The 12,540-nt window shown below is 39.2% G+C and overlaps 2 protein-coding genes across 6 annotated transcripts in view; one reads left to right on the top strand and one right to left on the bottom strand.

Moving 5' to 3' along the window:
• begain (brain-enriched guanylate kinase-associated) overlaps window positions 1–9,698 on the bottom strand; it is a 47,736-nt gene extending 38,038 nt beyond the window's left edge. The window contains exons 1-2 of the mRNA XM_077538030.1: window positions 7,979–9,698; window positions 3,965–3,996 (exon numbers count right to left, since the gene is read on the bottom strand). Of these exons, the coding sequence (XP_077394156.1) occupies window positions 3,965–3,996; window positions 7,979–9,622 (1,676 nt within the window). The 5' untranslated portion in view covers window positions 9,623–9,698. The remainder of the gene's footprint in view (window positions 1–3,964; window positions 3,997–7,978) is intronic.
• The window catches only part of wdr25 (WD repeat domain 25), an 87,735-nt gene that overhangs the window by 53,323 nt on the left and 21,872 nt on the right, over window positions 1–12,540 (top strand). The gene's annotated exons all lie outside the window — the stretch shown is intronic.

The raw sequence follows: 12,540 nt of genomic DNA, 5'->3' as shown, positions 1-12,540 counted from the left end.
GGAAAGCCATTAAGTATGGAACTGGGGTATTGGGTTTAAAGATAGAGGTGCAATCTTTTTCTGGTAATTTGGTGAAGTTAGGTGTGAATGGACAGACAGGCTGTCAGTTGGGAAGCCTTCATTTTGTGCGCATTCATCCGATTCATATCAGAACATAGAATGAGAACTGACAATGGATTGATAAAACACAGCTCATGAATTGTGCCTTTGACACTTCCTCATTTCACCCCCCAAAAGTTGAGCTTTGTATTCAGTAAATGTTATGCTGTTAGACAGTATTCAGCCCCCACTTGTAAACAGCCAAGTATGTTAGCTGGCTGACAGGCTAATGCTAGCATTTAATGAGCACATAGTGGACCTTCACTTAGCGCCTTCAGTTAGAAAATTGACTGTTCCATGGTTATGACAGTTTACAAAATGTAATAAAATAACTAAAATTGGAAGAAAAAACATTTTAGTAAATGAAATAAAATAAAAACAAAAGGGCTTTTCAAATAATTAAGCTAACTAACTAGATGTCCTTTGTTTTTGTTTTTGTTAATTTTTACATGAGCTTTTGGGGTCTATTTTAAATATATGTATGTTTGGGAATTGTAGTTTATTTTAGTACGTAACACCAAGTTATGATTTTTTATTTTGAAAAACTAATACTAAAACTAATAAAAATTTAAAAAAAAAAAAAAGTAACACACCTGCTCTAAATAATCAAAACCAACTAAATTTAGTCAAAACTAAATAAACACTAACTATAATGGAAAGATCCCAAACTACTATATGCCTGCTGTGTACAAAATTCTTGTAGTGTCAATGGAAAAACTTCGTCCAAAGGTTTCTTAAATGGGCCGTTATGCAATAAATAGCACAGCAATTTTAACAGCACATGCAAAAATGTTCCAAATACCAACAGCATCTATTTTACGTGTAATATCTCCACATTAGTATTTTGGTTTGTGACAGACAGAACCTTCGTTCGTTTACAGTCAAAAATGTCAAATCTGTCAGACATTTTCGATAGATTTTTTTTCTCACACAGACTTACCAATATTGCTTATCATATTCAGGTTCAATTAAACCCTGAACTGAGATCCTGCAATTGGGAGGTACCAAATCTGTACCTGAAACGATAGATAATCAACGTGTGACTCACGTCACCTGCCCTGTTTCGTTCAAAGCAATTTATAAGTCACGCCAGATGTCGTCGCGCGGTATCTGTTTGCGGGAAGCCTCGTTACTGTGCGAACATGAACACAGATGGCAATGTCTCGCTTGGCGGGGTTCTGTGTGAAAGGCACAGTCGGATTCATCGCTTCTCCGTTACGCCTCTGATCTGCCAATTTTGTAGAAACTGCGTGAAAGGGACTTTAGCGACAGTTACATGTCACTAGTGTTGGGCCAAAACCTCATACCTCCAAAATCATCACTTTTCAGGAGACCACAAAAATGTTTATTTTTTTTCAATAATTAATAAAAATGACACTCACCCAAATGTATAGATTTTTTGGGAGAAAAAAAAGACATATGCTAAGTCTGCTAAAATGGAATACATTTATACGCTCTAATACTGGCACATTTAAACACATAGTATAATATTTTGAGAGAGAGCAATAGCAATGGATAACATAAGACTTGTACAGCGAAACAGGGTCCTTATCCCTCTCTGTGTTCACAGTAAACAGATCCAATTTTTTCCCCAAAACTAACAAAATTATCTCACAATATGTATCAATAATCATGCCTGAAGATGTACGCTATAAAGTGAACCTACAACCATATCTTTCTGTAGGCGTAAAAAGCAGGATTAAAGAGAATGTGACATTTAATAATCTTCAGCAAAAATTAGTCTGATCTGAAAGTACTTCCTGTTTTATTTCTTCTTCTTTCAAATTTACACTGTCAAACTCAAAAGTGTGCACCATCTAGTGGTCACCAACGGAGTTATGACCAAAATAAACAGAAGGCTTTTTGTCCAAAAATCAAAATCTTGAGAAATAATAATGCAAATTTCCTCGTATGTCATTTGTGTTGCTTAAACTGCACAACACGACCTGGACTTTGGCATGTTTTGTCAGCGCGAGATGATCTCAATTTAGTTGCCATCGATCCGGTTTCGGCCTACAAGTGAGCTGCAAAACGGCCCCTGGTGATAGGCTTTGCTTTATTATCCATGACGAGAATCATTTGAGGGAAGCGGGAGGGAGGAGAGCCTCGCAGCGTGTTGTTGTTGTTGTTGCCGCCGCTGCCAGACGTTTGTTTGGACAGCCTTCAATACAATCGAGTGTTCAGCCAACAGATTAGTCCTGCGTTTCCTCAAAGGTTACAAGAACGGACGGCTCGTTGCGGCTAATTAGCCTTGATGTGGTGATGTAACGCTAATTTAATACACCTGTTGCAATCAAATTGATACATTATTAAAACACTCGAAACAGCGGAACCTCCAAAATCAATTAGTACCGAACTTTTTTTACTTTCCTTCAGTAGATGTCACATCTGTTTACATTTTTATTTCAGGAGGCCACAGGTGTGCACCAGGCAAATAAGTCACACATTTTGTGTTTTTCCTCTGGCGTGGTGGTTTCTTGTATATTAAATTAGAGGCACAAAATGGTGCTAGACAGTTGTTTTTTGTTTTGTTTTTTTCTCAAGGATTGTATTAGACTGTATTATTTTTGTGATTTTTTTTTTTTTTTCTTAATGGTAAATCTGGGACCCCTCCTTTTAAGCTAGCATGATTTGTTTTTAACATTATTGGTTAACTTCTTTTTACACTTGTGTTTTCACCGTTGAAGCTGAAGTATTTTATTGTATTTGTTTGCTTAATAATAATAATAATAATAATAATAATAATAATAATTTTACATTTAGAGAGTAATCGTGATTAACTTCTTTTACACTTGTGTGATTTAAAAATATTAAGTATTTATCATTAATTTGTATCTAATTTTAATCAATTGACTTTTAGATATGTTTTAATTATTTAAGAGTCATATTTATTTTATTATTTTTACAGTAAATCATGACAGTGATTAACTTTTTTTTTTTAAATACGTTAGAATGCAAAAACCTTAAAATGTTTCCTTGCATTTTGTAAAAGGTTTATAATCGTGACAGTTTGACCCTGAAGCATATATTAATTGAATTGTCATTGCTTCTTATGGGCAAAATGCTTGGAAATTTCAAATCAGATTACGTTGGACATCAACTGGAGGTTCAACTGGACTTAATATGTGAAACAAGTTTACACTTAACGTAATACAAGCCAGAGTATTTGCATTTTTTAAACGGATGTTTCTCTCTCGCCAGCTGGAGGTTAAAGCAATTAACTTCAGCATGTCATGAAGTTGCTATGACACACATGCAGGCAGCACGGTTGAATACTTGATGATTTCACACCAACAATATTCAAATTCTTTCTTCTCCACTCAAGCCGGACAATAGCAATGTATTGATTGCCTTGCTGGAGTTCAACTTTGTCTTGTGATTGCCTTTTTTTTGCGAAACATGTAGCAAAGGTTCATGAGGGTCTGTGCACCCACTGGATTAACGCAATCAAATCCAAATGACAGTTCAATCAAGTGAGCAAAAGAAGCCGATTAGAAAATCCAGATTGATCGCGCGCACTAGTGGATCGAAAGCCATGCAACACATGGTCAGCAGCCAGCATCCCCACCGGTGAGGAAAAAAAAAAGCCGGGCATGCACTTATAACTCTCCCGTCTTACCGTCTAAACGCCTTCCGCCTCATTTTGGCCGCATGTGGATCCGTCCAGAGCCGCATGCATTTCCTCTCATTGTGACGGAAGATTCACTGGGCATGCACGCGGAGTGAAAGTGAGGATTGAATGGGACTGGAGGGAGGAGGAGGTATCCGCCGTGAAGGGGAGGGCTGGTGATGGAGAGAAGAAGAAGAAGGGTTGGAGGTGGTTGGTGACACTACCAGGAGGAGAGGAGGAGTGAAAGTGTCTAACCTCATGTCACGTTGCTTCTCTCCATCACAGTCCTGGCGGGAAGAGAAGAAGAAGATGGGCGGGGCCAGTGATTAGATTTATTTGTCAGGCAGATTTATGTGCAGGAGCTCCTCTCATGTGGCGCTTAACGAGCTCTCATGTCCCGTCAAACAAACACATTCATTATCCCTCACCTTGCCGTGTTACCGCTGAAGACGACGACAGCGGCGACGGCGGCGGCGCTAAATGACAGATGAGCGGCATAGGAAAAGAAAAATGCTGCGTGCTGCAGAATGGGAGAAGAAGAACCCGAGGGTGGGAGGCAGACTTGCGTAGAACAGAGTTTAATAATACATAAGTGCATTCGAACCCCGTTTATCACGGGGGTTCCTTACAGACACACCCACAAATCTGCCATATGGAAAGTAGGGATGTAACGATATCCGAACATCACGATGCGATATTATCACAATATGATAATTAGCACGATATTGTGGAGGCGTTGCCGATATTTAAAAAAAGATCCCAACATTGTTAAAAAAAAGAACTCGTACTAAAAAAATAAAATAAAAACACAATATTGTACTTTTGTACATAACAGCAATGCATATAAACCACCTACAATCTCTAATAACAATATTGAGGCATTTACTTGCTAATGCAAGCACACATTGATCGCTTCACAAGCAAATTAGTTTCCCCTTCATCTGACAATTAGCATATATTTTAAACACAGAAGGCCAAAACATCCCTAATGAAAATTAAATTGCACTAATAAACTAGCCACTAGAGGGTGCTAGAACTGTACACATGGAAATCAATCTGACTTTTTTAACAGCTGTGTTCCTTTTAAATATCGTGAACATGACGATGACGACATTGTGGCAGTTTTAATATCACGATATCACGATATCACGATCGCTTTTTTTTTTTTTTCAAATATATGTATTGGTCATTTATATTACTCTAATGAATAACAGTAAAGACCATATTTACCCAAATTGAGTCAAAAAGGGACCAACACAACTTTTTGGGTTATTTATTTAAACCAAAATTTAGGTCAAATGAATAACCCAAAACACAAGCCATGTTTTTGTTTGTTTTTTCCTTTTCTGTACTCTAAAAACATCTTAGTAAAAAAAAAATAAAAAAAATAAAAAAATAACCCAATTATGGGTCAAAAAGGGTCCAACCGACCGTTGGGTCAATTTGAGCCAATTTTTATTGGGCCAGATTTTCTTTCTTCTGTTTTTCCTTTTTTTTTTTTTATTTTTATTTACTTACTTATGGATTACTTTTTTTGTACTAATTTGTTGTGTTATTTTGTATAAAACATCCCAATTTTTTTTGTGTAACACCTCCCAAAACGTTGACTCAAATTGACCAAAGGAGTTTAGACCAGCTAAAAACATGCCTAAGTTGTGGTGGTTGTAGTGTGATTTTGGTAGATTTGATCAAGGTGCAGCCGGATTTTGTCCATAATGCATGCTATCTATAATATAGTGTATACAGTGGAATTGATTTAAGAGACTAGAGGGGGTTGTCCGTTGTCCACTAACTTGTAGTACTGTTCTCATAACCTAACAGCACCCACTACAGTACAAAATTGTTTTGTTCCGTTTTGGTGAACTACATCTAAATGTTCATATGGGGCAATGTTAGCGCACTTTCTTTTTTCACCTGCGTTACGATTGGATGCCATTATAGGAGGACTTGATAAAAACAACAACTGTATAGTGTAACAAAAATATCATGTTCGAAAGATGTGCAGCCATAACGAGAACTCACTCTAATAAACATCAGTCATGAATATGTACTGTATTGTAATAGTATACTAAACTAATGTCCATGCTTTTCATAACCTTTGATGTGATCGTCTTCCCTGCCAACATGGCCGCCACATTGGCAAGTCTGTTAGCTAGTTGTATCTTGTGACAAACACGTGCGCCAGTCTCTGTTGATTGTGCCACAGTGCCAGTAAGCAACAGTGGACAAACTTTGACTAACTACTGCACAGGTGACTTTTTCTTTTCTGTCATTTCTGTCAAATGTCCAGCTTTTACTCACACATCCGACATCAAACCTTCTAGGGTTTTATGATCATCATCATAAGACAGTTGGCGGATTTCGTTTATATGTGTCAAATCTTGCATGTATCCTCAGAATTTCTAGGATTATTTCGAGGCGACAATATACTATAGTGTGGGGGATGCACTATACTGTGATTGTGTACGTGTGTGAGAGTGTGAGAGGGGTGCGACGAGGTGCCGTATGGACGTCACAAACACAACAGGATGAGTCATGCAGCGGCTGAATGAGGCTACGCTCGCTAATCCATTCTTTCCGTCCCAGTATCCTTCCGTGTGTATGTGTCTGTAGTGTGGATGAGGATCAGCATTCCTAGAAGGCATCGATGACGAATTACTGTGTGCAGCACATGTGGAGACGGACAATGAAGACGTTAATTTTGCGGAAAATATGCCAAATGATTCCATATATTTGTGGGTCACTTTAAGCTACAAACCCTCAAACAAAACAAACAAAAAAACAATCCACAATGCACATAATTGTACAAAAATATATTTTGTTTGTATAGCGGTTTTCAAGAGACTCAAAAACACAGGAAAAACTATAAAACCATGAACTACACAAAAATAAAAATGACTTGGATTTGCCACCTGTGATAAAAGCTAGTCTGGAGTTTGACACTTTGTATTTTATTTGTATGTTGATCAAGTTATTAGTGCGACCAACTCCAAGTGAAAATGAGAGAGGCTTTAGCACTGATTATTATTTCTTTGCCTGAGGAGGAAAAAAAAGGTAAAGATGTTCTTCCATCTCACAATAGTGACATTTTTGTGAAAATCTATATCTTATTTCTTTGTCTGTAAATACAACGTCAAAGCTTGAGGCGCATTTGCGGCAAAGGTCGAATGTATTTTTAATATCGCATGGTACTTGTCCCTTTTTGTTCATCTCTGCACTGGTGGAAAGCTCGGAGGCTAGCAAAAAAAAACAAAAAAACAAAACGCTAATGCATTTAAATGGAAATTAAAATGAGACCTTTACCGTGGCCCTTTCACCAACAACCTGGCATATGAATGTCAACCGACTGGCCCTAGATTCAGTCAGTGTAAAAATAAAAACATGCTACGAGCTGAAGGAATCTTTTACGCTTTCTTCTCTGTGTGCAGTAAAAACTACGACACTTTCTCCAATCGTTACTACAGAGTTTGACATATATATATATATATATATATATATATATATATATATATATATATATATATATATATATATATATATGAAAATATCACTAAATTTTCTGGACTGATTTATAGGTTGGTAGGTTTTCATAGTTTTAGGTACAAGAGATTTGACATACACAATGGTGTAAGATTCATACCATGCTGACACCCTGGACTAGTCACCAACCAATCATAGTCGATAAACAACCAGAGGTAGGCACCTCCATCTTTCGTCTCTTCCTGTCGTTGAACAATGTCCACAATTGTGCCAAGTGCTTTATGATGCGAAGCCTAAAAAAAACGAGAAGGATCGTCTGAACTGACCCGGATGAATGGATGAAAAACTGCTTGAAAAATGTGTGCATCCGTCAAAGATGGGAAGAGACGGAAGTGCACCTCTCCAAACAACCATTCGCAATCACATTTACATCTATGGACATTTTAGTCTTTAATGACACTAACATTCATTTTTCTGGAATATAGGAAACAGCTGGAATGTTGATTCGAATCTAGTTGGAACATGTGTGGCAGATGTGCTAACCTAGTCGTAGGGAACTCCGGTTATCGAGAGCCGCTGTACCACCTGTTTTAGTTTCCATCCGCCAACACACCTAATTCAAAAATTAGGATCGTTATCAGGCATCTACAGAGCTTGCTTATGAGCTGATCATTTGAATCAGGTGTGTTGGAGGCTCTCAAAGACTGGATTTCCCTACCCCTATGCTATGCAAACCGAAATTGGTAGTCCAGAATGGATGAATGTGTGGACAAAGTTTAGACGACTCACCGTGACGTTAACTGCTCTGGGCAGTGAGATGGACCTGCAGGACATTCTTGGAAAACCCTCCGGCCATTTGAAGATGGGACACGGGTTGCTCCTTCCACTCGAGGCCCACTTAGGCTCGGAAATATTACGCATGACTTCTTTCTCCTTTTCCTTGCTATCCGTTTCTTTTTCCCACAACGGTTCCCTGCCTTGATCCATTTCTTTTCTCTTCTCAGCCACCAAGACTCCATTTCTCTCCCAATGATTTCTGTCCTCTCTTTCTCTGCCTCTCTCCATCCCCTTTTCTAGATGCTTTTCATTCCTGTCTTTTCTCAGGGTACCATTAGCCATGAGTTCATCAAGTTGCCTCACTCTGTCAATGTCCGTCTCCAGATAAAGTCTCCCAGTGGAGGCCTGCGATTGTATTTTTGTACAAAGCTCCATGCCGTGTTCTCGGTATGAGGGACTTTCAACTTTTATTTTCCTCAACATGTCTGCTGGTTCTAAGACCTTACAGCTGGGTAATGTCTTGCTCCACTGGTGGATGGAGCTTGTGATGTCCTTTGAGTCATTTTCATTGATGGTCTGGAGGTTGGAGCTGGTTAGGCTGCTGAATGAGCTTGTGGGCGCTGGTAAATTTGCTGGTGTTGAATGCAACAATGCCAGCGTGGGTTGAGATTGGGTCGACGGCGCCGGAGGAGGTGATGGGTAGCGATGTCGCAAGGTGGATCGTTGTTGTGCCGGGCCATTGTTCGATTTCAGCACCCTGCCTGTCACCTCGTTGAGGAACTGTGAGAACTTGCGCCTGTCCTCTTTCTTCTTTTCTTCATTAGGAGTTGAGAGTGTCGAGGCCTCCTTGTTTGGACAGGATGAGTTGGCGCTTTGGGTTCCTGTGTCGTTCTTCTCCACTGTGTTGGTCTTCTCCAAATCAACTTTAACTTCCGTTTTAAAGGTGGGACGTGTAAAGATTAGATTTTGGTAAATGATTTCAGGCTCCGCCACTGCACTAGTGGACATCTGCTCTGTGTTGCAAAGCATTCCACCAGATTTCTCTGTGCCGCCTTGCTTTGAAGATGTCCGAAGCAGGCAGGTAGCTCCTGAGCTCCAGCTGTTAGTGTCCCAACTTCCGTCATCGTCACTGGAGCTCCCAATGCCGCTTTGTAGACTGGGGCTGGTACTCCGCTCACTTGGGCCCGGGCTGGAGTTGTCTAGGCTGCTCAGCGATCGCCGCCTTAACCGGGAGAGTGATCCTTTCAGTCTTGGTAAAGAGAAACTACTAAAGTTTGGAAGAGATCCTTGCAGGCTTGGTAATGATCCTTGAAGGGAGGTGATAGAACCCTGGATGCTGGAAGAGTGTCTTTTGTGGATTGGTTTGGTGGCGTTGTGGAGACTTGAGAGGGAACCTTTGATTAGCGGAGATGACTGACGACGCAGCGGAGGGTCTTCTTCTTGGTCGCTATACGGGCCAGAGAAAACGGGGCAAGATGCGGTGGAGGAACAAGAGCCACGATCCTGTCGAGTCGACGCCTTTCTGGATCTTGGTTGTCGTTCCAAAGTAGCCATGGTAGTCTTGTTTGCCCTTCGTCTCGCCGGCTTGGGTGATATTTTTTTTATAGACTCGAGTCTGACACCATCGTCTGATATGGACACGCACAAGTGAACCATGTCAGGCTTGGTCCTGCAGCGTTTCGACAGCTTTCTGTTCTCTCCCAACTGCCTGTCCTAATTGTCCAGCGCAGAGCTCTTGCAGTGTGACACATTTTCACTTGTCCAGCGGATTACCCAATGAGAACACGACGAGGTTTGAGTCTGCTTGTCAATTTCGCGTCACCGAACCAACTTGCACATACTGTCAATCGTTTTTCTCCTGTGCGCTGTAGGTCAGCAGCGACCATCACACGGGCTACGTCTGTGGGCGTCATCCGTGATGAAATGTGTATTGATATGGTTGGCGCTGGCTGTAAATTCAGGTCAGTGATATTGAGCGACGCTACCGTGTGACTTTTGGTTTGGGAGCACCAGGCCAAACTGTGAATCGATTGCTGAAACAGAGTTGTTGGTTTGTGGCCTTGTCTGTTATGTGATGAGAATGATTTGGCAAGTCGGCTATAACATTTACTAATGTTTTGAAAAAAAGTATACATTGATTTTTGACTTAGGTTCTCATGTTGGTCAACATACCTACTACGCCTGTTGGACTATGTTGGCCTGTCCTTTTTTTTTTTTTTCTCTGATCATCTGTGGTCTCTCTCCAAACATATTTTGCTGCTACAACCGCACTGTAGTTGTCAAACATCCTAAACTGATTGAACGTGATATAATAATAGTTTAATCAGATACAGAAACACAAGCATCCTCCAACTCTCGGAATCCTACACACTGACTTTGCTAATAAGATCTCTGCCGACTCATCGGATCCTGCGAGTACGTCCCGATTCCCCAAAGCCGACGCGACCGCAACAGAAAGATCAGATGCTTCATTTCATCCCCGCCAGCAGAAAACTGATGGACTCTTCTGAGAAATATGTTTGGCATCTGGCATGCGGAGAACACGGCTTGTTATGTTTGCTGTCCATTTCAAAGCTTTCCATGAGCAGCAAGCATACGTTGTCACTGATTGTTTGTCGCGTAAGCAGTCGCGTTAAAATATGTACCTTAGCAAGAACATCAATCCATCAATCCAACAAATCTATGAAACCACAACAACTACAAAACAACTACAACAAGCTACTGGTACTGCTACAACTACAACTGCTATAATACCAACAACTCAACTCAACTTTTTTTGTTTTTGTTTTTTTAGTGTGCAGCAAATGTACTGCTCCATTTTTTGTTCACTTACAGCAAGTACGTTTTTCAGCTAATCTATTCTTTCAACATCAAATAAAGAACAACAACATAAAATGTGAATAGAATTTCAGGAAAACACATGTGAGGTTAGATTGTAAATATATAAAGAAGAAATGCAACCACAAGCTGTATCTACTACTTTAGAATTTATCTTTCACTCATTTACTGCTCCAGAAAAGACATCTTAATTTACATACTTAACACTCAAATAGGCCGAGCCTCTCCTCTTATGAATGATCAACAATGGCAAGCCCATCATCAATGCTCTCGCCATGGTGTCAAACATTGACGTTGCTATGGAAACACTGTGATCAGTTGGATCCATCTGTTGCCAGTCTGCCCTGACTCCTACCAATACAAAAGCAATAATAATAATAATAATACAAATAGTTGGTGAATATGGTAATGTCATTCATCATTTAATTTTCATCACAGATGTGGAAAAATTGAGATATTACACAACTTTGTATTGAAAATGAGTGGATTTAAAACACAGATACACGCTAGCTCATGTAAATGTAATAACGCTCCTTTCTTTATCTATGTGCAACGGCGCCATCTAGTGTTCATTTTGTACCAGCCCAAAAGCAAAACGCCCCTTTCAAGTGTACACTTCAGTAGGCTACAGTACACTACTGGCTCTCTGGGTCTGGGCGAACAGGTAATAAAGTAAACTTTCAAGACTTCCACGACCTCCCAGGTTATGGTTGGATTGCTAGTCATGGATTTAAGTGGCTGGAGACCATCGTCCCCGATAGGAGCCAAGAGGGACAACACTGGTGCCATTCATCAGACTTGATCCCGCAGGAAGACATGCTAAAAAAATTTAAAAAAAAAAAAAACATACTCTTTGTCACAGTTTTCCACATTTACATAAATGTGAGTGTGCCTGCGCACATGCGTGTGTGTAAATGTCACAGTAGATGCTAAAAATACGCAGTATTTCCACACTTCCATTCCACACAAGTGTTAGAAAGAAAGAAAAAAAAAAAAGACTGTACACTGCTACAAAAGGGAGTCCTTGTTTCTTGTCTTTATTAGCTTCTGCCCTATTAAAGTGGAAGTACATCTAATGAGTTTTTAGATCTTTAAAAGGTTTTTTAAAATGGTGGGTGACCCCACATGGAAAAAAAAAAAATAGAATAGTATAATTATTCTAACAGCGGGTAATGTTCCAGGCCACCTCATGCAGTAAATCTGCGATGTAGAAAACACATATATATATATATATATATATATATATATATATATATATATATATATATATATATATATATATATATATATATATATATATATATATATATATTAATTGCATTACTATTTTTTTGTAGGTCTTTAATTAAACAAACTTTTAAATAACACAAACTCTTTTAAACACATTATACTGCGAGAGCGAAATAGCAATGGCTACACAAAAATATTGTACAAAAAGTGTAACAGCAATATACGAACCTAATATAAACACATGCGTATTTTTCAAGCGAATTAACTCATCATATCTCAATATACCTTTATGATAATGCCCAAAAATGTACTTTATAAAATGAGCACATAATCGTCACTTTCTTTATGCTTGAAAAGCAGGACTACAGCAGCGGATGACATTCAATAATTTATCTAAATTATGCCTAATAGCTTCCGTTTTTTTTATATACTTTCAAATATACACTGCCTCAAAGTAACTTGTGTGGCGCCATCTAGTCAGTAATGGAATTTGCACATGTTAAACC

The sequence above is a fragment of the Festucalex cinctus genome, chromosome 12, assembly GCF_051991245.1.
Source record: "Festucalex cinctus isolate MCC-2025b chromosome 12, RoL_Fcin_1.0, whole genome shotgun sequence".
Classification (NCBI taxonomy): domain Eukaryota; kingdom Metazoa; phylum Chordata; class Actinopteri; order Syngnathiformes; family Syngnathidae; genus Festucalex; species Festucalex cinctus.
The sequence above is the reverse complement of the archived record's forward strand: the minus strand, read 5'-3'. Positions and strand labels throughout refer to the sequence as shown.